Source organism: Cydia strobilella, chromosome 5 (assembly GCF_947568885.1).
Source record: "Cydia strobilella chromosome 5, ilCydStro3.1, whole genome shotgun sequence".
Taxonomy (NCBI): Eukaryota; Metazoa; Arthropoda; class Insecta; order Lepidoptera; family Tortricidae; genus Cydia; species Cydia strobilella.
In genome coordinates this window covers 5,947,930-5,973,398 of record NC_086045.1, presented here as the reverse complement: position 1 = coordinate 5,973,398, position 25,469 = coordinate 5,947,930, and the positions used below count along the sequence as shown (strand labels likewise).

The following is a 25,469-nucleotide window of genomic DNA, read 5'->3' as shown; positions in this document are numbered from 1 at the left end:
ATAGAAGTTTTTTTATAGTAACTAAATTGACAAACTTTTTATTTTACTTTACACATCTATAACTACCTACCAAAAAATTTTTGGTAATGGCTTTTGCAGTCAGTAAGAAATCAATGCATTTAAGATTATTGAAATAAGGTCGGTTACCGCGATAGTTATTTAAGATATAAAACTATTGAAACGGATTATTCTGGGTATAATGAATTTAAAATACACCCCGACGTTTCGAAATATTTACAGCGTTTGTGGTTATTTTTATATGTGTTGTGTAAATGTCACCAAACCCTATAACTTCTGTAGAATTGCTAGTTAACCGCCGGAGGGCAGCCGTGGCTCCGGGCGCCCTGTACACTCTTGGCAGCGGTCCGTCATGAGTGAGCTACGAGCGGTCGGGTTGAGCTGGAGCGAGGCCAGAGGGGTCGCTGGAGATAGGAAGGAGTGGCGCGAGCTTGTGAAGGCCCTTTGCACCTCTGGGGTGCCATAGGACAACAACAACAACAACTTGCTGGTTAATTACTAGTTTGATTATATGTTGGAAAACATGAAAAAGTAATGAACACGTGTTTTGTTATTTCGGCTCAAACTCATATTTTACAAAAAAAAAAACACTTCAAAGTTTCATACTTCTCATCAAACAAAACTCTCTACAGAAGTTTGAGGGTTTGGGTAGTTTTCAGTACTTTAGGGTTTGGTCACTTTTCAGTACTTTGGAGGACAATTTATCCCAAAAAATACGTGTCTGTTATTTTAGACTACTCTAAAAAAATAAATCAAATCGGTGCCGGACAGTATGGTACCTTTTCTTGTCAGTTAAAATCTTTTCACGCCACTGTTCGGAAATGTGGCAAGAGATGGTCTGGAAAGTAGGCAATAGCTCTACTAACGTGTCGGCCCTCAAACTCACTCGTCCATCTTTGAGCGGTTTTCCGGCCTCCTACAATGTAGGTACTATTGTTAACGACTTTGAAAATGTTATGACATATTCTACTCCTGCAAAAAAAGGTATGAAAATATTGAAAATACGTATTTGGGAGTATAATATATGTAGGTACGACTATTTGGCAATGTTATGTATGACCTAAATCACTTTAGACTTAATTTCTTGGCCTGACAGTGTTATTTCAATTTCAACCCATAGCTCTGAGGTGAATATATACGAGTGAAATCGCGATAAAAATGATAGTTCTTTCCAAAATCTAATAAGATTTCAATGTTTTCTATGGGCAGTATTTTTTTGCGATTTTGAAGCTAGTGCCATGTGATATCACAAAAAAAAAACTATGAAAACTTCTACAAAGCAAACTTTTAAAAATCTAGGTTTTAACAAATATTATTAGACTTAAATACAGTATGTGGTTAGCATTATACAGGATGGCCCAAAAATACGTCGTTTTTTTTAATGTGCATATTGTTGATATCAAAGTAAAATGGGAATATTTTGAAGGTGGGAATAGTTTTAGCTTTTAATGATATTTTGTACAAAAAAATCTTAACACTTCTTTGTCAACGTACTTTTGGGTAACCCTGTACACGTAGGTACACAGTAGCTTTTAGTATTTGGTATGTAGGAAAGCTAATATTGTCCAAGTATTCAAACACACTCATCATCAATCTTTATCAATACCAAAGAGGATATAATAAGATAGAGCGGTACTGTCATAGTAAATTTTGTAACCGCTGTAAATTCACTGCCATCTATCGACATACTTTAAAACTAAAATTGAAGATTTATAAAAAATACGTTAAAATGTATTTAAATATAGATAAATGATTTTTTACTTGCATTAATTATTTTTATATGATTTTGAGCCATGTTCTTTCACTGATATGCGTTAAAATTATAAATAACAAACGAAACCGTCAACGCCCTCTATACGAGAGTAGGCCAAAACTAGTGGCGCCCTCTGATCGAGAATCAAATTTTCGTAATTTTCGAGGCACGTTTTTTCCTTAGACTGTATCCATCTATTACGGAGTTATATCTATCTTTGTCAATACTTTATGTCCTTTATGATAATGTCACTGACAATGTTTAGACAGGCCTCAATGTTCGACCAACTCACATGCCCAGTTAAGAAGTTATTACATAAACATAATTATATGGCTGTCGTATATAGCTTTTAAGATAATTTTATTGTACGTTTTGTGATTCTCTAATTTTGTGTTTTATTATTGTGTAACTTTCTATGTCTTTTAATCATTGTGTGTTTATGTTTTATTTTAATATTTCGTGCATAGTTATAAGCCAATCAATGTGTATTATTAAGAATCAATGTCCCACAATAAATATTACCTATTCCCTAACTTTGTAAAATAGCGTAAGCTGATTGGCCAATAAATGGATACTGACTCTGCACAACTCACCCACGTGACACAGTGGGCGGGGCGCGGTCGCGCTCTCATATAAATATGACTGCCCAACCTAGCCTCGTCAGTCTTTCTACAACACCTCTACACTTAACATCTTATTAACCCTAAAATAAGTGTTCTTACTAACCCTCACACTAACCCGGTAATATGGTGGTGGTATTTCTGAGGTAATTGGCAGCGGTAGCTTCACTTCGGCCAGCGCGTTCCAGTCTTCGGCGTACGAGCTTCAAGAAAAACAGTCTACGCTCAACAATTATGGTCCTTCGATAGCCGAATAAAGAACAAAGAAACAAGTACGCGCTGAGTGTTGAGAATTTCTCCACTCAGATAGAAGAAAGAACAAAGAAACAAGTACGCGCTGAGTGTCGAGATTTTTCTCCACTCAGATAGAAAAAAGAAGCTTGAAAAACGAACGCGCTGAGCCTTGAAGTACGCTTCGGCTCAGACCCTTACCCAATTACCCCTGCTGTGTTGTAGGTTTTCCTCCACTCACGCGTCCTGGCAACTTTCGTTGCATGTGTCACATGGTGATGCCATCACACTGCTTTCGAACGCTCTAGGCATTGCACTTTGTCATTGCGGGAGATTCAGTGCACCGAGGGATTTACGCTTAGGGGCACTGACGTTGCGCTCTGTGGCGTCAGGGCATAGGTGTTAGGCAGGTAAATTTGTATATAGTTAGGGACCCCCCGCGTGTGTGCAAGAAAGAAGAAGATGTCTACGAAGAGTACGAGAAATCTTCGACCGCGCGCTAAGGGCCCGCCTGCCCCCGCGCCCACAGAGACCCTTACCCCCTCGTCCGGCAAGACCACGCCTACCGAGACACATACATGGAGCAAAGGCTCCACCGGCAACCAAGTGAATAGCGGTGGAGAGATAGACAACAATTCGGTACACTCGGACGCGTTAGAAAATACGGTAGTAGTTCGCAGTAGGTCAAATACGCTAGTGAATAAAGACCCCGTGGTCGCGCCGCCGCCGCCGCGGGCGCCGTCTGTTCGTGGATCAATCAGAGGTCGCGAATCGGTAAATAGGGATCGTGATAGTCAATTATCGGTGCTCATGGCCGAGCTCGAGGTTCATAAAGCCGCTCTAGTTGTCGCTCAGAAGCAGTCCGATACTGCCAAATTAAAGCTGCAGATCGCCGAATTGGAGGCGAATTCTGACAGAGGCAGTACCGTGGCTGACGAGTCTGAACGGCGTACTAGGAATTGGGTAGGACAACAGTGTAGGCCACAGGAGCACGACGTCGCGATCGAGAATAGTAAAATTCCCTTGCCGAAGGAGACAGCGCCGCCGCCGCGCGCCGCCGCCATTGAGCGGGGTACTAGTAGGCCGCAACCGCGTTATTTAGAGGTGCCACACGGCAGTTATGCACCTATCTACCATAAGCCGCCCGAGTTACCCTCATTCGGAGGAGATATAACCGAATGGATTTCATTTAGGGCAGAGTTCGAGGACACGTCTCCCATGTTTAGTGCCGTCAATAACGTAAGTCGTATTAGGCGCGCGCTCAAAGGCGAGGCTCGGACCGCCGTGAAATCAATTATGTACACAGTTCAGGACCCGTACGAAATTATGGAGGCGCTAGAACGGCAATTCGGCGACCCGGAGGAAATTGTGTTAACGGAGTTGCATAATATAAAACGTATGCCGCGCTTGTCAGAAGACAACGCGAACATAGCTTCCTTCGCCGCACATATTGCGAATGCCGTCGCAACCATACGTTCGCTGCGACAAGAGCAGTACCTACACGCGCCTGAACTTGTAAACAAAATCGTGGACAAACTTAATCTGATTGTGCGTTACGAATGGGCAAAATATAGGCAGTCTAATAGTCAAACTCCCGGTCTAGTTGCATTATCGGAGTTTTTGAACGAAATTAGCACTGCAGCCAAACGCGTCAACCGACATAGGCCGTCGAACAGATTGCGGAACACAGTAAACACGGTATCTTTTGAGCACGACCCTAGGCGAGCAAGCAGTTCTCGCGATAGGCGTCGCGCCCCCGCGTTTTCCCGCGATCCTAGCACGGAGTCGGAATCAGATTCCCACGATCATTACGTACGCGAAGCGCCGCGTAGTAATAAACCCGCTATCGCGCAAGTTAAGCCTCGCGATAGTAACAAAAAAAAACCCGCGTCGACCGGAGCTAAGCCCAAACAACCGACATCGTCCGTCCCTGTCTCGCGCAGCACGTGCGCCGTTTGCCAGAACGGCCACGAGCACAAAGTTAGCGCGTGTCGTAAATTTTTAGCGGCGACGATTTCTGAACGGTGGGACTTAGCGAAGGGCGCTAAATTGTGCTATAGATGCTTAGACGCGGCTCACCGTAAGTTCAAGTGCAAGTACATCGCGTGCGGAGTTAACCAATGCGAAGCCGGACATCATAAGCTATTACACGGACTGAACGCGGCCGCGCCCGCGAACGGTAATAGTGCTCCGGCGGTAGCGGTTAATAATATTAGGCTCCCTCAAACGTACCTCAAAGTCATGCCTGTAGAGGTGTCGGGACCGCTAGGTACCGTGCAAACCCTCGCGCTGCTAGACGAAGGCGCGGCTATGACTTTGATGCTTCACGAAACGGCCGATAAACTCGCGCCTCGCGTAAAAGGCGAAACTTTGGAAATAGAAGGCATAGGCGGCGTAGTCAGAAATCCAGATTCGTATACGTTACGAGTCGCAATACGGGGTTTTTGTAGCCGACACATGGAAATGATGGAGGTAATCACGATTGGCGATATTGGCATAGGAATGCAGGGCGTACCACGTGACGTAGTCGACAAGTGCGAACACTTGACTAAAATCGCGGACGAATTAAGTTACCCGACCGGCATACCTACCATCGTGATAGGTCAAGATAATTGGCACCTCATCATTTCTCGGCAAATTTTAGAGGGCCCGCCTGAGCTTCCCATTGCTAGCCTAACTAGACTGGGCTGGGTTTTACACGGCCCAGATAGAACGCGTCGCGCCGCGGTAAATTTTGTAGGGCACGCACGGCCTAAAACCGCGGACGATGAGGCTTTAGAGCTAATGAAACGGCATTTTGACATAGAATCATTAGGCGTTTCACAAAAGCTACCTCGGGCCGATCCCGACCAGCGCGCGCTAGACTTGCTGAAAACCACCTGTGTAAAAATACCGGGGGAGAATAGGTATCGAGCGGGCTTATTATGGCGGACAGACGACGAAAAGCTCCCAGATAACCGAGCGCAAGCATTAAAACAGCTGTACAGTCTAGAACGAAAACTAGACCGAGATGCAACGTTAAAGGCCGAATATGCAAAGCATATGGCTAACTTGCTTGACAAGGGTTACGCGGAGAAAATGGAGTCGCCGCCCCCCCTCGATGCGCCCCGGGTGTGGTACTTAGCGCATTTCCCAACTTTTCACCCGCAACGCGGCAAAATGAGACTAGTGTGGGACGCGGCCGCCACAGCCTACGGACGGTCGCTCAATAGCGCGCTTTTGGCCGGCCCCGACTTGTTAGAGTCACTCTTTGGCGTACTAGTGCGTTTCCGCGAGGGTAAAATCGCGGTAATAGCGGACGTCAAAGAAATGTTTTTACAGATCGAGATAATTGAGCAAGATCGCGATGCGTTACGTTTCGTTTGGCGGGGGGAGGACCGCACCTCTCCACCGCAAGAATACAGAATGAAGCGGCTTATATTTGGATCGGCAGCGTCGCCGACAACCGCGTTATATGTCAAAAACGAAAACGCAAGAACGCATAGCGAACAATTTCCGATCGCAGCTGAAAAAACAATAAAAAATACGTACATGGACGACATGTTGATCGCGCTCGATACGTCCGAGGACGACGCCAGGCGCATAGTAAACGAGGTTTACGAACTAAATATGCGCGCGTCATTCGAGCTTCGCGGGTTCGCGTCGAACCATCCTGCGGTTATTGCTGACGTAGTTAACAGTAAAGAGGAAACGTCATTGTTAGGCGCTAGCGAGAGCGAACGTACGTTAGGTTTGAAATGGAATCACAAGCGTGACACCTTAGGTTTCAACGTAAACTTTCGCAACACGCCCGAGGACGTACTTAACGGTCAGAAATTACCCACAAAACGACAGGTTACGAGTAGTGCGATGTCAATATTCGATCCGATCGGATACGTAAGCCCCATATCCGTCTTAGGCAAGGCATTAATGCAGGAGATATGGCGCACCGGAATCGGATGGGACTCGCCCATACCCGTCTCGCTCGCACCCGCATGGCGATCGTTCATAGATAACGTACAACAATTACGGGACTTGGAAATTCCGCGACACGTGCCCGCATTTAATAGGGAGGCATATATGCATGTTTTTTGCGACGCAAGTGAAAAAATATATGCCGCGGCCGTGTACCTAGTCAGCGTCAACCCCGAGGGGACTAGAACGTCCGCATTAGTGGCCGCAAAGGCCCGAGTGTCACCTCTCCGGGTAGTTAGTATTCTACGAATGGAATTACAGAGCTGCGTACTAGCGACTAGGTTAGCGGAGACCATAGTCAAAGAGTCAGACTACGTAATAAAGGACAAGTATTTTTGGTCTGACTCCAAAACGGCACTCACGTGGATACGGTCGGACCCACGTAGGTACAAAACGTTCGTCGCACATAGGTTAGCGGAAATCGAGAACACTACCTCCCCCGCCAACTGGCGCTGGGTGCCTAGTGCAGCTAACGTAGCTGACGACGCGACGCGCGGTATACCTACGCAATTTGGAGCGAACCACCGATGGTTCATAGGGCCCGATTTCGTACGTAAAAGCGAGGAGCATTGGCCGACAGAGAAAACGCCCGCGCCCGTCGCCGATACGGGCGAAGAACGCGTTAACAAGCTCGTATGCTCGGTAGGCGCCGCGAAAAATAAGTTTGAGTACCTGCCGGAGGTATGTAGGTTCTCAAAGTTCGTACGCTTAGTCCGCGCCACCGCTAAAACACTGGTTGCCGCCGAGGTTTTTAAAGCCGCATTGCTTAAAAAGAAACCAGACACAGACATAAATAAGGGGCATTTGAACTTAGCAGAGATATTGCTTATACGCCGGAGTCAACATGAAGCCTTTCCAGAGGAAATCAAGTTAATGGAAACTGGACGGCCGATTCCGAAGAAATCGCCACTCCATAAAATCGCAGTAAAACTCGACAAAAATGGAGTCATCGTGCTGAACGCCAGAATAGATAAAGACGTACACATACCCGTTCTACACGCTAAAGAAGATTTCGTCAAGCTGCTAATACATCATTTTCATGCTCTCTACAATCACGGCAACCACTCAACAGTGATAAACGAGCTGAAACAGAGATATTATATTATCGGTCTGCGCGGTAGCATTCGTTATATAACGAATAAGTGCCAATGGTGTCGGACCTATAAGGGGACCACACTCAAGGTTCCTGTAGGCGACTTACCACCAGAGAGGCTCCAGGCGAATCAACCGCCATTTACCGCCGCAGCCGTAGATTTATTTGGCCCAATGAATATTACAATAGGCCGCCGCCGCGAGAAAAGATGGGGCGTATTATATACTTGCCTCACTACCCGAGCTGTGCACTTAGAGCTTGCCGCCTCACTTTCGGCATCCTCTATGATACTCTCACTGCGCAGAATGATAGCTCGGCGCGGCACGCCTACCGTTCTGTACTCCGACAACGCAACTAACTTCTACGGAGCAGAACGAGAAATTGCAGAGGCCAAGAAAACGCTGCCAGACAGCCTAAAGCCATTCCTGACTGAACGAGCGATCACCTGGAAAAAGATACCGCCTGGCAACCCTTCCGCCGGCGGTGCATGGGAACGACTCGTGGGCAGCGTGAAAACTGCACTGAAAGCTACACTAAAAGAGAGAGCACCTCATGAAGAAGTTCTACATACGCTGCTTCTAGAAGCCGAGCACGTAGTGAACTCCAGACCACTGACACCTGTGAATCCAGACCTAGATGTCGAGGCTCTGACGCCGAACCATTTTCTCATCGACCGGTCGAGCGCAATGGCACCACTGGGCGTCTTCACAGACAAAGATATGTCACTGTCGTCATGGAAGACAGCGCAGAACTTAGCCGATCACTTTTGGAGGCGCTGGCAGAAAGAATACAGACCCAGCCTCCTCCCTCGGCCCAGTGCTCACCAGAACGTGCAGAAGCTAAATATAGGCGACATCGTCATCGTAGCGGACAGCTCTATGCCACGAGGAACATGGCCTAGAGGCGAAATCGCACAACTCTTTCCCGGCCCTGATGGCCACATAAGAGTAGCCATTGTTCGCACCCGAGCGGGTGAAGTCCGCCGTCCAGTTTCCCGGCTTATACCTATATACTCCACGAATGGAGACGGTGTTGGCACACGCGGGGGAGATTGTCGTATATAGCTTTTAAGGTAATTTTATTGTACGTTTTGTGATTCTCTAATTTTGTGTTTTATTATTGTGTAACTTTCTATGTCTTTTAATCATTGTGTGTTTATGTTTTATTTTAATATTTCGTGCATAGTTATAAGCCAATCAATGTGTATTATTAAGAATCAATGTCCCACAATAAATATTACCTATTCCCTAACTTTGTAAAATAGCGTAAGCTGATTGGCCAATAAATGGATACTGACTCTGCACAACTCACCCACGTGACACAGTGGGCGGGGCGCGGTCGCGCTCTCATATAAATATGACTGCCCAACCTAGCCTCGTCAGTCTTTCTACAACACCTCTACACTTAACATCTTATTAACCCTAAAATAAGTGTTCTTACTAACCCTCACACTAACCCGGTAATATGGTGGTGGTATTTCTGAGGTAATTGGCAGCGGTAGCTTCACTTCGGCCAGCGCGTTCCAGTCTTCGGCGTACGAGCTTCAAGAAAAACAGTCTACGTTCAACAATGGCGTTATTCATAAACGCGTTACTGGCCTGAATTAGCTATGAATCGTTTGTCTTTATCTGTCATTTCGACTTATGTATTTGTAAGAAAGGGATAAAACATAATTTAACTAAATCTTGTCCCTTTCAGCATCAAGAAAGAGTAAGGGAAATAATAGATGTAATAACCCCGTTAAGGCTTATACACACTTAAAATTAATATAATATGAAAGATCAACTTCTGACTAGATTTGGTTGATATTTTTAACAACAATATACCTAACATATTTTGATACGAAAATGATATCCGTCACACTTAGGTAGATACTTATAATACGCATATGACAATTTCCTAAGATAACGCTGAATATAACAAGCAGATAAATATTTTACATTTACGCATATAAAATGCAACCAAAACCTTGTTGTGAGGAATGTATGTACAGTATATCGTCCGGTGACAACCAAATCTCACTAATTACCACTACAAGTTCATAGCCATAGTGAACCGTATTGGGACCATAATAAAGTTGATTTTAGTAATTAGCAGGCGTGGCTCACTCCGCGATTTTGTCGTTTCGCTACAAGTACATGCGGCCCACACCAATTTTGGTGTCTAGCCGTAGTAGTTGCCGCGCACCGCTACGGAACGGATGCCTGCTTGCGCTTGCGCCACTTAGCGGCCATATTTGTCGTAATAGACGCGTTTTGTTAGAGTGAATCTTCTGTATCTAGTACTATTATTTATTCTGTATACGTGAAGCTTTGGTTGTCACGTGACGATATGCACAAGCTCTAAAGCCTCCCCGACTTAGTAAAGTATGGACGCTAAGCACTAAGAATATATATCTATCGCACGTCCATAATGTTATTGTTTTCTCGCTCACACAGTGGCATTGACCGCCGGCACATGGGCGGGACAGCTTTATAATTACGCGCGTGCGATACAGATAGAAGCAGGCGGGTGGCGAGAATATTACGCGAAACTCTGCGTAGGAGGCGCCACTACCACAATCTGAGGGTCTACCGCGAAACAAAAAAAATCGAAATTTATCTCTGTCACTCTTGCATAATGAGCGATAAAGAGGCAGATAGCGAAATTTCGGATTCGCGTTTCCTGATAGGTCCTCTGTAAACAAACCGCCTTGATGCATCAATATCATATTTTATTATCTCTAAAACTTGTCAAAAATCTGTTAAAGGCACAGTATGTATAAGTTACTCTATGGTTTACTAAAGGGGCTAGTGCTGCACTCTGGAGGCAGAATATTGCAGTAATACCCCCTATAGGTATACGAAATTGCTCGTGCATAGCGTCCTTACATTAGCGTATGTGACCTGCCAAGTTGCCAACCACGGCCGAACAACGCACGTTTCTTCGACTGAAAAATACTCAGAGCTTGGGCGCGCACTGTGCTTGCATAACATGCTCAGTGCTGCCACCTAGATCAAAGAAATACGTCTCAAATGTAGCTTAGTACAGAGTTTTTATTATTACAAGCTAAGCTCTAGGAAAACGAGAGGAAATCGAAAACATAATTTTTAAAAATACCTATTGATCTAAGCATTAAATTAAACCTAAGACTAGCAATCAGACTTTATAATATACCTATATTATAATTTAGCTGCCGTATTATTGTTATTCTTTTTTATAAAGTTAGATAATATAAAAATGTTTCTCTTATTAAATGCTGAGTAATATACTACAGTCGCCATCAGATATATCGGAGCGGCCGAGATGTTCACAATATCTGAACACGCACTCTAACGCCTTGACAATAGAGGCGTGTTCAGATATTTGTAAGAGCCTTGACCACTCCAATATATCTGATGGCGACTGTACCTAGGTAATCTTATGCTTAAAGTTTATTACAGCTAAGGACTAGGTCACTGTTATTGAATAAGGAACATATAGTACAAACTAGTAGAGACCAGTCGGTCTCAAGGCTTTCTTTTTAAATTATTCTTGATAAACTATATATTACCAAACAAAAAACCTAATCGCTACTATTATAGTGCGACATAAAATATTAGAAATTAAATAAAATGGAACTAAAAAATTTCCATACTAAATTGTTGCCATATTTAAGCATTTTACGTCAAACATGTGACAGTTACGTAGGAAGTGGCGCCCTCAATAATTTTCTACAATTTCTTGTCGGACTATAAAATAAATTGTTAAAGATTTACACCAATTTGTACTATGTGACTGTGATAAGTTTTAGATTTTTAATACCTCTATAAATATGCAATGGTTTTACACCATTGTTACATTGCCACAAGTTAAACAAGTGGCCTATTTTGTTGGTTTTGAATTATTTAGGGATATATATATATATATATATATATATATATATATATATATAGCATATAGCATTTTAGACAACATGTAAATAGACTACACGGACACCGCATTATGAAGTGTTTACAAAGTTCACAGCGCATAAATGCAATTTTGTTCGTGAAATGCTACGATTCAAGCAGCACAACTGAGAGTATTCTACGCCATTTCATACTATAACATCTATAACAGTACCGGTAGCCCGGTACACCCTATAGATCTTAGTTTTTGTCTATATTTTGTAATTTACACAAGTACTGGTCGTTTTAATAACAAAACTTCCGTGAGACACAGACATATTAACTTAAAATACTCTGACTTTTTCGACTTAAAATATGTGAGTGACTCATTATTAATATATTTAATAAGTACTGCGGGCGCAGCATGGTTTAATTTTTATCGCCTGTCACTATGCCCGTCACTTTCGCACTTACATACTTGTTAGAACGTGACAGGCATGGTGTCAAGCGATAAAAATGCAACCGTGCTGCGCCCGCTGGTCGTAATTGTGGGCGCAACTGAATTAAATAGACGACATCGCGCTCTTCGTAAAGTTTCACAAAACCGTGCTAGCATTTGTTTAATAAACATCACCGAGCATTATGAACTAAGTCAAAGCCAAAACCCACTCAAGGCCATCATCCGATGCTCTGCAACGAGTGCTTGTAATGGAGCAGTTTGGTCAGGTTGGCGAGCACCAGATCCGGGGGCTCGGATATCACGAAGTACACCAGGCCCAGGATAGACAACACGGCACGCCAGATCGAGAAGTGCGTCCACGTGTGGTAAAACGAGGGGATGGTCGGCTGAGGATATAATCATGTATTACTTCGAATCAATCATTTTTATTATACTATATTCTTTATTTATGTGATAAAGCTGAATTTAATTCAATCATTACATTAATAAATTACATTAAAAATAACTAAAAAGTAAATTAAACTAAAACTAAGTCACAACAATACGAGTAGGATGTAGGATCTAGGACTAGGATCTTCAATTAGCTCCATGCATGAATTTATTTTTATTTTTGGATTCATAATTAATATCGTTGGAACACCGGAAATGATAAAAATACTTTTGTAAACCTTAACATTATTTTATTAAAAAATATTTAAAATGTTGAAAATTTTTGAGCGGTTGAAACGCTCATAATTTTTGGCGCGAATTCGACAGAGCGTGATGACGTCACACGTTGGGCGGCCCAACTGACGTTTGCTACTAATGACACTAATCTGTCGAACGCGTGACGTCACGTGGCGTTTCGAGCGTTTCGCTCACTAGCTTTTCGCGGGCAAATTTTTGTACTTTTTATTTATAATTTTAAGTAATTAAATGGTAATTTAAAAACGGAAATGCATTTGTAACATGATATAACGGTAACAAACATCCGAATAAAACATATTTCGTTCAAATTTAAACTTCATGCATGAGGCTAATTAGCAACATCCATGAATTTTTGGGAAGATGTCAATCGACTATACTTGTTAAGTTCAAATGTTTCTACTTTCTACTACTTACAGTGGTAATGTTAGTATAGCTGGCGAATATTGACGTGTACTGGTACACCATTAGGTAGTCAGACATGCGTGCTGCCGAGCAAACTTACACACACGCCACGTAGAAGATCCCTTGTGAGTGACCATTTTAGAACACATTTTTCGACATGATCCACTAAATATAAAATTTTAGAAATACTAATAGATTGTTTACAATGCTGCCTACATGTTTGTTAAGTTAGACAAGCAGGCCAACTTCAAAAGTTTAAAATCCGATTTTATTTCCGGCAGACAGTGACTCCCCCCCCCCAAAGCGGCATCTAGGATGGCTCAAGGGCAACACCAGAACTTGGTTATTATTATGAATCAAAAGTCTCGTAAGTTTTGATATCGTAAAGGAAATTAAGTCTTCTAAAAGTTGAATCACCCCAGTACGATGGGCTGGAAGTAGTACTTACAGTGGTAACATTGGTATAGTTGGCGACCATTGGCGCGTACTGATACACCATGAGGTCGTCGTACATGCGCGCCGCCGTGCATACCAACAGACAAGCCATGTACAGGATCACCAGCACGATGGGCTGGAAGTAGTACTTACAGTGGTAACATTGGTATAGTTGGCGACCATTGGCGCGTACTGATACACCATGAGGTCGTCGTACATGCGCGCCGCCGTGCACACCAACAGACAAGCCATGTACAGGATCACCAGCACGATGGGCTGGAAGTAGGGCTGCAGGCCCCGGCTCAGGTCCAAACTTGTAACGTCTAGCCTGAAACAGTTGATTTCGACTTTCATGGTGGACATATACGAAAAATGAAAAATAAGTAGGTATCTCGGTAATCAGTACCTATAAAAGTGTACTGTGCGACTAGCATGAGATAGGATTGGCAGATCAAATGACTTACTTTCAACTCTTTGACGAGCATAAAGGTGTCACAAATTACGCAAAACTGAATACTTTTCTTTTAGTCGCAGGAGTCAAACAGCCTCCTCAGTTTGGTTCAATAGTTTGAAGTGACAAAATATTAATTCCATGTATGCTCAACCCTTTAACGGGCATAACGGCCTATCACCTTGAAATAAAGTTCAAAATCATTGTGAGAAATATATTCTGCCTTATTAAGGCTTAACATATTCGTAGCGTGACCCGATACAATCAACAATGGACGCTCCCTATGCAACGGCCTTGAACTTCCGAGTGCATTTGCACATGTTTAGACTTTAATCCTTGAGAAATAGAGGTTATGTTTGAAGGTTTTCCGACTTGAGCGGAAGTTATTCTCCGCGATGAGTTATATTTTCCATAAAGCACTTGTTTTTGGTAGATTGGGTCCTATGAAATTTAACATTTACGGAATAAGAAATAATATATTACTGAAACAATAACTATACCTTTTGAATTGTCATTCAGACATTGACGTTCAATTTTATGCAGAAACAATGGAAAAACGTGGATTGAGCACACATACATATGACACTTGTAATGATAATAATAACTCACCTATCCAACACTGAGAGCAGACACAACACACAAAGAAAGTAGTATGTAGCGACGTATGGCATAGTGACGACCGCGTGGAAGGACAGATGCCCCGCGTCCAAACTGTCAGAATAGCTGATCAGCAGTAGGTGCATGAGCGACACGCCGCCGAGCACGCCGTGGCAGGCGTACGCGCAGCTGCGCCAGGCCTTCTGCGCGGTCAGCGCCACGTCCAGCGGCGTCAGGTCGCCCAGTCTGAAAAACCGGCCAAGTGAGAGTCGGACTCGCGCACGAAGGGTTCCGTGCCGTTACACAAAAAACGGCAAAAAAATCACGTTTGTTGTATGGGAGCCCCGCTTTAATATTTATTTTATTCTGTTTTTAGTATTTGTTGTTATAGCGGCAACAGAAATACACGGTTCATAAGATACAGCCTGGTGACAGATGGACAGACAGACAAGACAGAAAGACAGACGGACGGACAGCGGAATCTTAGTAATAAGGTCCAGTTTGGGTGAGGAAGCCTAAAAATAATAAAAATACAAGATCTCAAAGTTTCAAAATGTACGTTTTTTTTGGTGGTCCTTACATTTTATTAAAAAAAATACTGTATAGCAACTATATACATAAACGCAATATTTCACCGACAAAATCGCAATTTCCTTGTTTTCCATACATCGAAACGGCTTCTGTTACATGGTGACGTCACGATGTATTGCCATTATGTTAGGAGCGTTTCGTTAGTAAAGTGCGATTGTCAGACTGACCATCATTTGTGAGTTTTGTATTGCTTTAAGGACCTATATAGACATTTGATCCTCAAAACAAACCTGATCGACTGATATCATTAATAAAAAAATGTCAAATACCCTATTGTATTTTGAGACAAAAAAGGTAGACTTTTTGATGTAATAAAATTTAATTTTCCTTTGAACCTTCAATATTAATATCATATTTTGCATAAAAACAATTTACATACCTCAAGTATTTATCTTCATTCCTAGACTGCTGTGATTCCAAGATTCTATCCCTGGACACAGCTCTAAATGTTCCTCCACCCTGCATGTAGATCTTCTCCGGCCTCCGAGAGCCAAAGGGATTGAGCCTCTCATCGTTGGGTGAAGTGAGAGGTGACGGTGAGGAGAAGGGGTTGTCTATATACTGGTCATGGTACGGCATACTGGATTCAAGAGATTCCAGCATTGTGGATAAGTCTGTTGGGCGAACTGGAAAAAGTATTGTGAAAGTACTAGTATAGATTTGCTGCTAAAAACTTACTAGGTTTAATTTTATATAGGAAATGGGAGCTTGGCACTGAAAGTGTAAAAAAAACTTGTGTATTCATAACATACTTAATTTAAAAATTAATGTTGATTTTAATATTAATATTAATTTAGAATAGGTAGCACATCGTAACTGGTGAATTTCTAATATGACTTGGAACTCCGGTGGCCGTTTAAGAAGTGTAACGCTCTTGTGGTAGATGTTGATAGGGTCCCCTAGACCCATATAGTAATAAGATTTGCTGACTATGGATGAGATCTTGGTGGCTCCGTTGGCAGAGCGCTGGAGTATCGATCCAGAGGCCGTGAGTTCAAGTCTCACCCAAGGCAGTAATTTTTCCACTTTTAAATTTATTCTAAGCTTAATACTTAATGTTAGTCAAAAATATGATACTTTTGCTTTATACAATCTTTATGTTCAAATTATCATCAGAATCTAGAGCCAGTGAAGTAAGCCCCAGAATGTCGCACCACACATTTTGCAAACCCCTGAGTTTTTATGATCTTTACCTGCTTTGCCTCCACCTTTACATTTACTGCCAGCTTTGAACACCTTAGGGCTGACATCACTCCCATTGGCATTGGTGTCTTGTCTCTCTTCCCTCACTTTCCGTCGAGTCTTTCTAGGTTTGTGCTCCTTCGATGACCCATTGTTGTTTTCTACATCATTTGCTTCTATCTCTAGTTCACCACTTAGAGTTACCACCTCATCCTTGTTGTATTCCTTTAGATAGTCATCAACCTATTACAAAAGAAGATGTCATAATTGTCATAAACTATTACAGTTTACAGTACATATGGTGCTACTTTACACTAGCACGATAAATAGCACATCACGTTACTAAGTCAAAAATGAACTGAACTAAGCTAAAACAGACATTCAAATGAACACATACAATAACAAACTTTCATACTTTTATATGCCTACAATTTTTTATCATATTAAACTAACAGCAGAAGCAGAGCATGTTTCAGTTGCACTCCTTCAAAACTGGTAAGTTTGAAGAATAAAAAGTTCCTCTATATATATACGTTGTATTGACATTTTTAAAAACCGGACAAGTGTAAGTCGGGCTCTCCCACCGAGGGTTCCATACTTTTTAGTATTTGTTGTTATAGCGGCAACAGAAATACATCATCTGTGAAAATTTCAACTGTCTAGCTATCACGGTTCATGAGATAGAGCCTGGTGACAGGGACAGCAGTCTTAGTAATAGGGTCCCGTTTTTACCCTTTGGATACGTAACCCTAATAAAAAACACTAAGGTAAATAACAATCTAAGTTACCTTTTCTAACGCACTAAGACTAGATCCAGGTATTTCAAAATCATGCAAATCTCTATCTCTATGCTTTGATGAATGCCTCTTCTTCTTTCTAGATGACGGGCTCCTTTTTTCTTTATGACCACTCGATGGCCGGGATAAATTCTTCATGAACTTCTCATCCAAACCAGTAGGATCATGAGAATAAAACACGAACGAGGGATTCTTATCAGACTTCTTAATTTCCTTTTCAACAAATCCTAGGATTTGATCCTTGAGTTGATCGTGAATAGGCAGCTCTATGTCTAAAGATTCTTGCTCAGACTTGATCCAGCTGTCACGCTTAGACCTGTCTGTAGTCTGTTCTTCAACAGCAGGAGTTTCGACCACTTCTGGGGTCTCTGAGTGCCCGTTTGACAACTTTCGCGGTCCGGACCGACTTCTCGATCGTGGCTTAGTTTTGTGCTTCGGAGAAGGAGACCGAGCTACGGAATGAATTTCCACTATCTCCTCCCGCACGTCTGCACTTTTACCAGGCTTCATTTGCACGAATTGAATATAAAACCTACGCAAAATTTAAGCACAAGATAAAGCTATCTAGAGTGCACACAACTTAAAACAAACACTTCCACTGATCTTAAGTTACATTTTGTATTCACTAAAAATAAGTTTAATACATTATTATATAATATTATTATTATTTATTTATTATTTAGGAAGATTCTCACTTAAAGAAAACAAAAACGAAACAAAGCGAATCTTAAATGTCAAATGTCAATCTTTAGTGACGTCATTGTGACGTCATAGGTAACTAGCACGTTCCGTAAGACGCAAGTGCAAAATTATTATTACTGCCATGTTCTGCCACCAGAGTGCAGCACTAGCCCGTTTAGTAAACCACAGAGTAACTTATACATACTGTACCTTTAACAGGTTTTTGACAAGTTTTCAGATAATAAAATATGACATTGATGCACCAAAGCGGTTTGTTTACAAAGAACCTACCGGGAAACGCGAATCCGAAATTTCGCTATCTGCCTCTATCGGTCGAATATGCAAGTGACAGGGATGTTAGATAACGAAATTTCAATTTTTTTGTTGTAAGATAGACCGTCAGATTGTGGTAGTGGCGCCCCCTGCGCAGAGTTTCGCGTAATAATATTCCCTATTATAAACATAGCAATTGTAGCAAAATCCATGAATGGCTCCACAGACCTTTACGATTAATTAAGATAGTAACTTATTTCACAACCAATTTTATTTATCGGAAGCAAATTCTGAAAAAACGTGGCCTAACGATTTTTACCGTTACATTTCATGTCGTTTTCCACCAATTAAAATATTTTTGTAAACACTTTATAAATAGAATATTATTTAATTATAGAGTTAGACCAGACCAGCTATTAGTAGGTCAAGCCAAATTGGCAGTAAATAAGAACAAAAAAAAACTATACTTATCCTTTTCTTTTGGGTGCCAGTACTAGTGTAAGACAAAGATAGTATGATTCTCTCTGTCTATGTTTGAAATGAGACAGTCCTTTGACAAACTAATAAGTTGGAAGTGATATTGATACAGCCCAGATTGTGCAAGGGTTATTTTAAATGTCAAACGTCTATCAAATTATGACGTTTAAAGTTTAAATAACACTTTCACAGCCTGGACTATAAAAATCGCTGCCAACTTAGCTTGGTCTAACTCTAATTACAAAAAAAATCGTTACTTGCTGACAACGTCGTGAAACGAAACGCTCAAATCGTATCGAAGTTGTGGGCGTCGCCAACGATAAAAAAGTATCCATGAATGTATAGCCCGCTCCAGACTACGCGAACGCGAGTGTGGAGTCGATTTCTCCTGATTAGAGAACTAGACTCCACACTCGCGTTCGCGGCTTCGCGCCGCGATTCGCCCAAAGAGTAGTATAATGATTCGCCCTAAGGTAGGTTTTTTTTTGGCCCACGTCTCTCCTCTATATATTATTATTGATTTTTATTTTTCAATATTCGTTTCTTTTATTTTTCTTTTCTTTCTTTCTTTTCTTTACATTCTTTTCTTAGACTACTTAACCTACTTACATTTACCCTATCAATTAACTAACTTATTATAATTTTCGTTCCGTTCGATTATCACTATTATTATCATATCTAATTGTCAAATTTATTTAGTGTACTGTTTATTTTTGCATTTTACATTTCCAAATTCGGACTTCCGGTTCGAGCGCCATCTTGATAGTTAGAATCGTGATTAATTACTTTGTTTTTTGCTTATTAATATTGTTTAAAGTGTAATATCGATAGCTTATTATACAGTAAACTAATGTGGTAGTGTGCAGTGAATGGAGAATTAATTTTGAAGCGCGTTTAACCACCATCTTGGAGTCAACGGCCGGTAGTCCACGTGCTTCTTGTAAAGTCTAGCTATCGATTTACAAGAGCTAACAAATCACCGTACACTGTCTTGTACAACCGTACAATTTTTGTCGTTTGTAAACCTCTCAATACCTTGATACTGGCGAAATAGTCCCACTGGGCTGAAGCCATAATTTTAAAAGAAGAAGAAGAAGATTTCCAAATTCATACAATTGCTACAGTTATCAATTACATATACGCAATTAATACAATTAATATTATTACAGTTATTTGTCTATTTCTTTTACATTGTCACATTCATACAATTAATACAGTTATCAAAATTGTTATCGTGTTTATTTGTCAAATTTAGAGTTGGATAGATACGTTTTCCATTTGTGGCACCAGTGTGATAACCGCCTGTCATTTATGAGTTAGCTGATGTTCGTGACGTCACAAACGTGGACGTGTGTCGTGGGTTGTGACGTCACATAACCGACATCTTGCATCCTGTTAAACAATTTGTTGAAAGACTTGTTCAAACATATTAGACGTAAGTGTAACTAAGGCCTGCGCAAACCGGCGATCACAGTAAGAACATGTGTTAACATTTGTAAACTGTACACATTTTTAGTTAGGTATTTATGTATTATATTTGTGCGTAGATAACTGATATTAGACCGGGTTCTCAGTGAAGTTCCATTTGCAAAAATTGCGGACCGCAGTTTGACTTCTGATCCTTGTAGTGGGGTTCCTATGCTCCTAGAAACCCGATGTTGCCGGGCTGAAAACTGGTCCCCGTTACCCCCACTAGCCCTTTGAATTTGCCCCTTACAATTCTCGTACATTCGCTATCGAAAAAATCTCACCTTTTGCACAAATTAGACTAATTTCTACCCGACAAAATATATGTTTCGCCATATTAGACCTGTACCAATAACTTCTGAGGTTATAAGAATATTAATGTTGCTTATTTTTTATATATAGTTTCCAGACCATATACTAAACCTAAAAATAATATTTTGTGTCATCCTAGGTATTTGCTTAGGTAGAAATTTAGGTATTTCTTTTTTCAATCAGCATTCTGTAAAAAAAATATTAGAGACGAAATTCTTTGTTTCCCTGTAAAGGCAAAGTGGCTTCCGACGTACACACGCATTTTGTGTCATTTTCATCCACGGGTATAATGGCATTTAATAAATACCTAATATTGATCCTAAAACGCCTAAAAAAATATTAGAGTCGGTAAGTGAAGTGTTGTACTTTACAGAACATTGTTATATGTTATTCAAACAAATCTGTGTCAAATTCATCCACCGCTTTTATTTAAAAAAAATTTTTTTCTAATTAACATCCTGTATCTGCCACAAAAAAAAATTCATATTATTAAGTTTACGTCTACAATATTATAATACCACATTGAGACATCATTCATAATTTGGGTCATTTTGATCCACGGTTTTTTTACTATCTGGCAAAATAAAACTCAATTGAGCAAGAAGGGCGTGCGCGGGGAAGGGTACCTACGCGGGTGGGGTGCTTATTATACTTGCCGCAATATCAGCTGGCGACTGAGATCTTAATACTATCTCCTTTACCCTTGTTAAGATCAACCAAGAGATGCCATTATGAGCTGTCTCGCCACTTAGTTTTGCGATACAGTGTATTTATTTCATTCGGAGGCATAATTACATTGTCTTATCAATCTTACCGTAGTAGGTATATAAATATAATTAAAAATAAACTGTAGGCTGCACTCCTCATACTGACCAACATTTGTGACGTTCCTAATCAAAAGGTACCACTTTCTCTGACAGGTTATTTGTATAAAGATATAATCAAATTTCGTCTTTATGGTAAACGACAAAGTGGTACCTACCTTTTGATTGAGAATGTCACATCAGCGACTTAAAAATTACTTTTGTTTCGATTTTTAGTAGACTTTTTAAGTTTATTTTAAGACGCAATTTATTGTGATTTTTGTTATGTTTAAGCGTGGCAAGCAACATTAATGTTCATTAAATACAATATTTTTTCATACTATACTGAACTGTCACCCTGTACATGAGAATGAACAGCGCCCTCTTGACAATGATCATATATTACTGGTCAGGCTTTAATATGTGTCATAATTTAGTAAAGTCCCCTTTGTGGATTCTAAGTTTCCGAGTTACAGCAGTTTATTGAAAGCGTTTTTTTTTTAAATATAAATTAAGGGTTGAATAAAGAGGAAAGAAAATTTGATTATTTTTGCGCTACGACGCACGGTTTAGGAGATACAGCCCTATAAAGTTTTTTTTATTGTTTTTTCTTTTTTTCTTTTTTACATTGTGTTTTTTGTATATTACTTTAGGGTTTCATAAAGGGGAACGAAAATTTAATTATTTTTGCGCTACGACGCATGGTTTAGGAGATCAAGCCCTATAAAAAAAAAACTTTTTTTTTGCGTTTTTTTTTGTATAAATTAATGGTGACATAAAGGGGACCGAAAAGTTGATTATTTTTGCGCTACGACGCACGGTTTAGGAGATACAGCCCTATATAGATTTTTTTCTTTTCCTTTTTTACGTTTTTAAATCTTAATTAAGGGCTTCTTAAGGGGAACGAAAATTTGATTATTTTTCGCTACCATGCACGGTTTAGGAGATACATCCCTAAAGTTTTTTTTGTTGTTTTTTTTTCTTTTTTTTGTCATTGCGTTTTTTGTTATTACTTTGGGGTTTCATAAAAGGGAACGAAAATTTTATTATTTTTGCGCTACGACGCACGGTTTAGGAGATACAGCCCTAAAATGATTTTTTTCTCTTTTTCTTTTTTGCGTTTTTAAATCTTAATTAGGGCTTCTTAAAGGGGAATGGATATTGATTATTTTTGCGCTACGATGGACGGTTTAGGAGATACAGCCCTATAATTTTTTTTGTTATTATTTTTTTCTTTCTTTTTCTTGTGGTTTTGTATATTATTTTCGGGCTTCATAGAGGGGAACGAAAATTTTATTATTTTTGCTCTACGACGCATGGTTTAGGAGATCAAGCCCTATAAAAAAAAACTCTTTTTTTTTGCGTTTTTTTGTATAAATTAATGGTGACATAAAGGGGACCGAAAAGTTGATTATTTTTGCGCTACGACGCACGGTTTAGGAAATACAGCCCTATATAGATTTTTTTCTTTTTCTTTTTTACGTTTTTAAATCTTAATTAAAGGCTTCTTAAGGGGAACGAAAATTTGATTATTTTTCGCTACCATGCACGGTTTAGGAGATACATCCCTAAAGTTTTTTTTGTTGTTTTTTTTTTTCTTTTTTTTGTCATTGCGTTTTTTGTTATTACTTTGGGGTTTCATAAAAGGGAACGAAAATTTTATTATTTTTGCGCTACGACGCACGGTTTAGGAGATACAGCCCTAAAATGTTTTTTTTTTCTCTTTTTCTTTTTTGCGTTTTTAAATCTTAATAAGGGGATTCTTAAAGGGGAACGGATATTGATTATTTTTGCGCTACGATGCACTGTTTAGGAGATACAGCCCTATAAAGTTTTTTTGTTATTATTTTTTTTCTTTCTTTTTCTTGTGTTTTTGTATATTATTTTGGGGCTTCATAAAGGGGAACGAAAATTTTATTATTTTTGCGCTACGACGCATGGTTTAGGAGATACAGCCCTATAAAGTTTTTTTTTTAATTTTGCGTTTTTTTAAATATAAATTATGGGTTGCATAAAGGGGAACGAACATTTTATTGCTTTTGCGGTACCACGCACGGTTTAGGAGATACAGCTCTATAAAGTTTTTTTTCCTGGTTTTTTTTTGTTTTTTTTTTAAAGTATTAATTACGGGTTTCTTAAAGGGGTTTTTTAAATTATTTTTGCGCTACGACGCATGGTTTAAGAGATACAGCCCTATAATGATTTTTTTTATTTTGCGTTTTTTTTAAATATAAATTATTGTTAGAATAATATGAACGCAAGCCCCTACGAATATTTGCCGAGCAAAGTTTCATGCTCGCCGCGTCTACACTCATCTGATATAGGCTCTTTCTCTTGTGCCTACGCATGTTGCCGCGTCACTATCACTTGTAATTTATTTTCTATTTTTTTTAATATACTTACTTATAAAAAAGTCTGCTTGTGTTATTTCATCAGGTTATGGGCTTCTCCCTACCTGTTAACGTTAGTTTCGGGAAATATTAAGTGATTAAAGTAAAATATTGAGATTTAAATCTCGGGAACTTAACCTCAAAAGTCGAGTTTAGTTTCGGTCGCCGGAGTTTATTTTTTTCAGCTTTTCAGTATAAAAGTCGTAAAAGATGGCATCAAACAGTCATATGATGGCCATAGAAAAGCTCACAGGCCGCGACAACTGGACAAGTTGGAGTTTCGCCGTCAAAGCCTATCTTCAACATGAGGAACTTTGGAACTGTGTTCAAGGTACGGATACAGATGCTAAGAAAGACTTAAAGGCAAAATCAAAGCTTATACTCTTAGTGGATCCCATGTTATATGTTCATATACAAGAGGCGAAGTCAGCGAAAGAGGTATGGGACAATTTAACACAAGCATTTCAAGACTCAGGTTTGCTACGGAAAGTTGGTTTATTAAAAGACTTGATAAATACAACCTTAGAAAATAGTAGTAGCGTAGAAGATTACGTGAATAAATTAATGTCTTCAGCGCATAAGTTGCGTAATATATCATTTCAAGTAGATGATGAGTGGCTCGGGACACTGATGTTAGCAGGCTTGCCGGATATTTACAAGCCTATGATAATGGGAATAGAGAGTTCCGGTGTGAAAATTAGTGCAGACTTGATAAAAACAAAGCTCTTGCAAGAGGTGACAAAAACTGACGCTACCGCTTTTTACACAAACTCCAGAAATAAATATACCAAAAGTAACCCGTCTCCGTCCCAGACTAAACCTAAGGGTCCGCGTTGTTTCTCATGCAACAAGCACGGGCATTTGAGCAAGAATTGTTGGCACAAGAAAAATAAATCAGATGCTAAAAATAACAAAGATAATTGTGGTTTCATCGCAGCATTTTCAGCCATGCAGTCGAATAATGATATGAACTGGTATGTCGACACTGGATGTTCACATCATTCAACACCGCACCGAGAATGGTTACAAAATGTCAGAGCTCCGCCTATTAAAAGCATAACAATTGCTAACAACCAAGACTTACATGTAGAATGTTGTGGCGATTTAACAATACAGGTACTGGACAAAAATGGAGGAAGTAATGCAATTCTGGTGAGAGAAGTATTATTTGTACCTGAAATGGCTACTAATTTGTTATCTGTGGGTGTGATAATAAAAGCTGGCTGTAAAATAGATTTTCATAAAAAAGGCTGTAACATTAAAAACCAGACCGGGCAAATAGTAGCTACATGCACTGAGATGAACAATACCTATAAGCTTAATGTTTTTAATAAGGAAGTTAAGGCGATGACAGCTACCACAGCGACAGATACCTACTTAATGCATCAGAGAATGGGGCATTTGAATTTTAATGATGTTGATAAAATACCAAACTGTGCTACTGGTGTTCAATTAGTACAGCAGTCTGAAAGTTGTGTATGTGTTTCATGCTTAGAGGGAAAGCAAACAAGACAACCTTTTCCAAGTAGTGGCTCCCGGGCAAAAGAGTTGCTAGAGCTAATCCATAGTGATGTATGTGGTCCGCTACAAACCGCATCAGTTGGAGGTTGCAGGTATTTCACAACTTTTATTGATGATTATTCAAGGAAAGTATTTGTGTATTTTATCAAGAGTAAAGCCGAGGTATTCGATAAATTTGTAGAATTTAAAACTCGTGTAGAAAATGAGTTGAATAAAAAGATAAAGGTAGTGCGCAGTGACAACGGGAAAGAATATATAAATAAAAACTTTGATGTTTATTTGAAGAAAAATGGCATAATGCACCAGACATCCACTCCATACACACCCGAACAGAATGGGTTATCCGAACGAATAAACCGTACGCTTATTGAACGTGCTAAATGTATGATCTTAAATGCTGGTTTACAGAATGACCTGTGGGCTGAG

General features: G+C 40.2%; 1 protein-coding gene across 2 annotated transcripts; it reads right to left on the bottom strand.

The window, feature by feature from the left end:
- Positions 1 to 11,808: 11,808 nt before the first annotated feature.
- LOC134741351 (uncharacterized) lies at positions 11,809 to 17,813 on the bottom strand. 2 transcript variants are annotated; one of them, XR_010127877.1, is made up of 6 exons: positions 17,111 to 17,811; positions 16,334 to 16,565; positions 15,520 to 15,766; positions 14,562 to 14,795; positions 13,515 to 13,829; positions 11,809 to 12,363 (listed from the first exon to the last, which is right to left on the bottom strand). XR_010127877.1 is itself a non-coding variant. In XM_063674105.1 (6 exons), exons 1-6 carry the CDS (start codon positions 17,627 to 17,629, stop codon positions 12,196 to 12,198), a joined length of 1,575 nt encoding a protein of 524 aa, XP_063530175.1. In that variant the 5' UTR covers positions 17,630 to 17,813; the 3' UTR covers positions 11,809 to 12,195. The 2 variants fall into 2 exon arrangements, 1 of the variants encoding a protein (XP_063530175.1); XM_063674105.1 differs by having other exon boundaries at positions 13,655 to 13,829; positions 17,111 to 17,813.
- Positions 17,814 to 25,469: the final 7,656 nt, after the last annotated feature.

Bases quoted from the DNA above. Each gene is read 5' to 3' on its own strand.
- LOC134741351 (XM_063674105.1), bottom strand. From the start codon at position 17,629: ATGAAGCCTGGTAAAAGTGCAGACGTGCGGGAGGAGATAGTGGAAATT. The intron at 16,566-17,110 runs GTAACTTAGATT...CTTTTGTAATAG, and splicing joins GTCTTAGTGCGTTAGAAAAG to GTTGATGACTATCTAAAGGA. The intron at 15,767-16,333 runs GTAAAGATCATA...TACTTTTTCCAG, and splicing joins TAAAGGTGGAGGCAAAGCAG to TTCGCCCAACAGACTTATCC.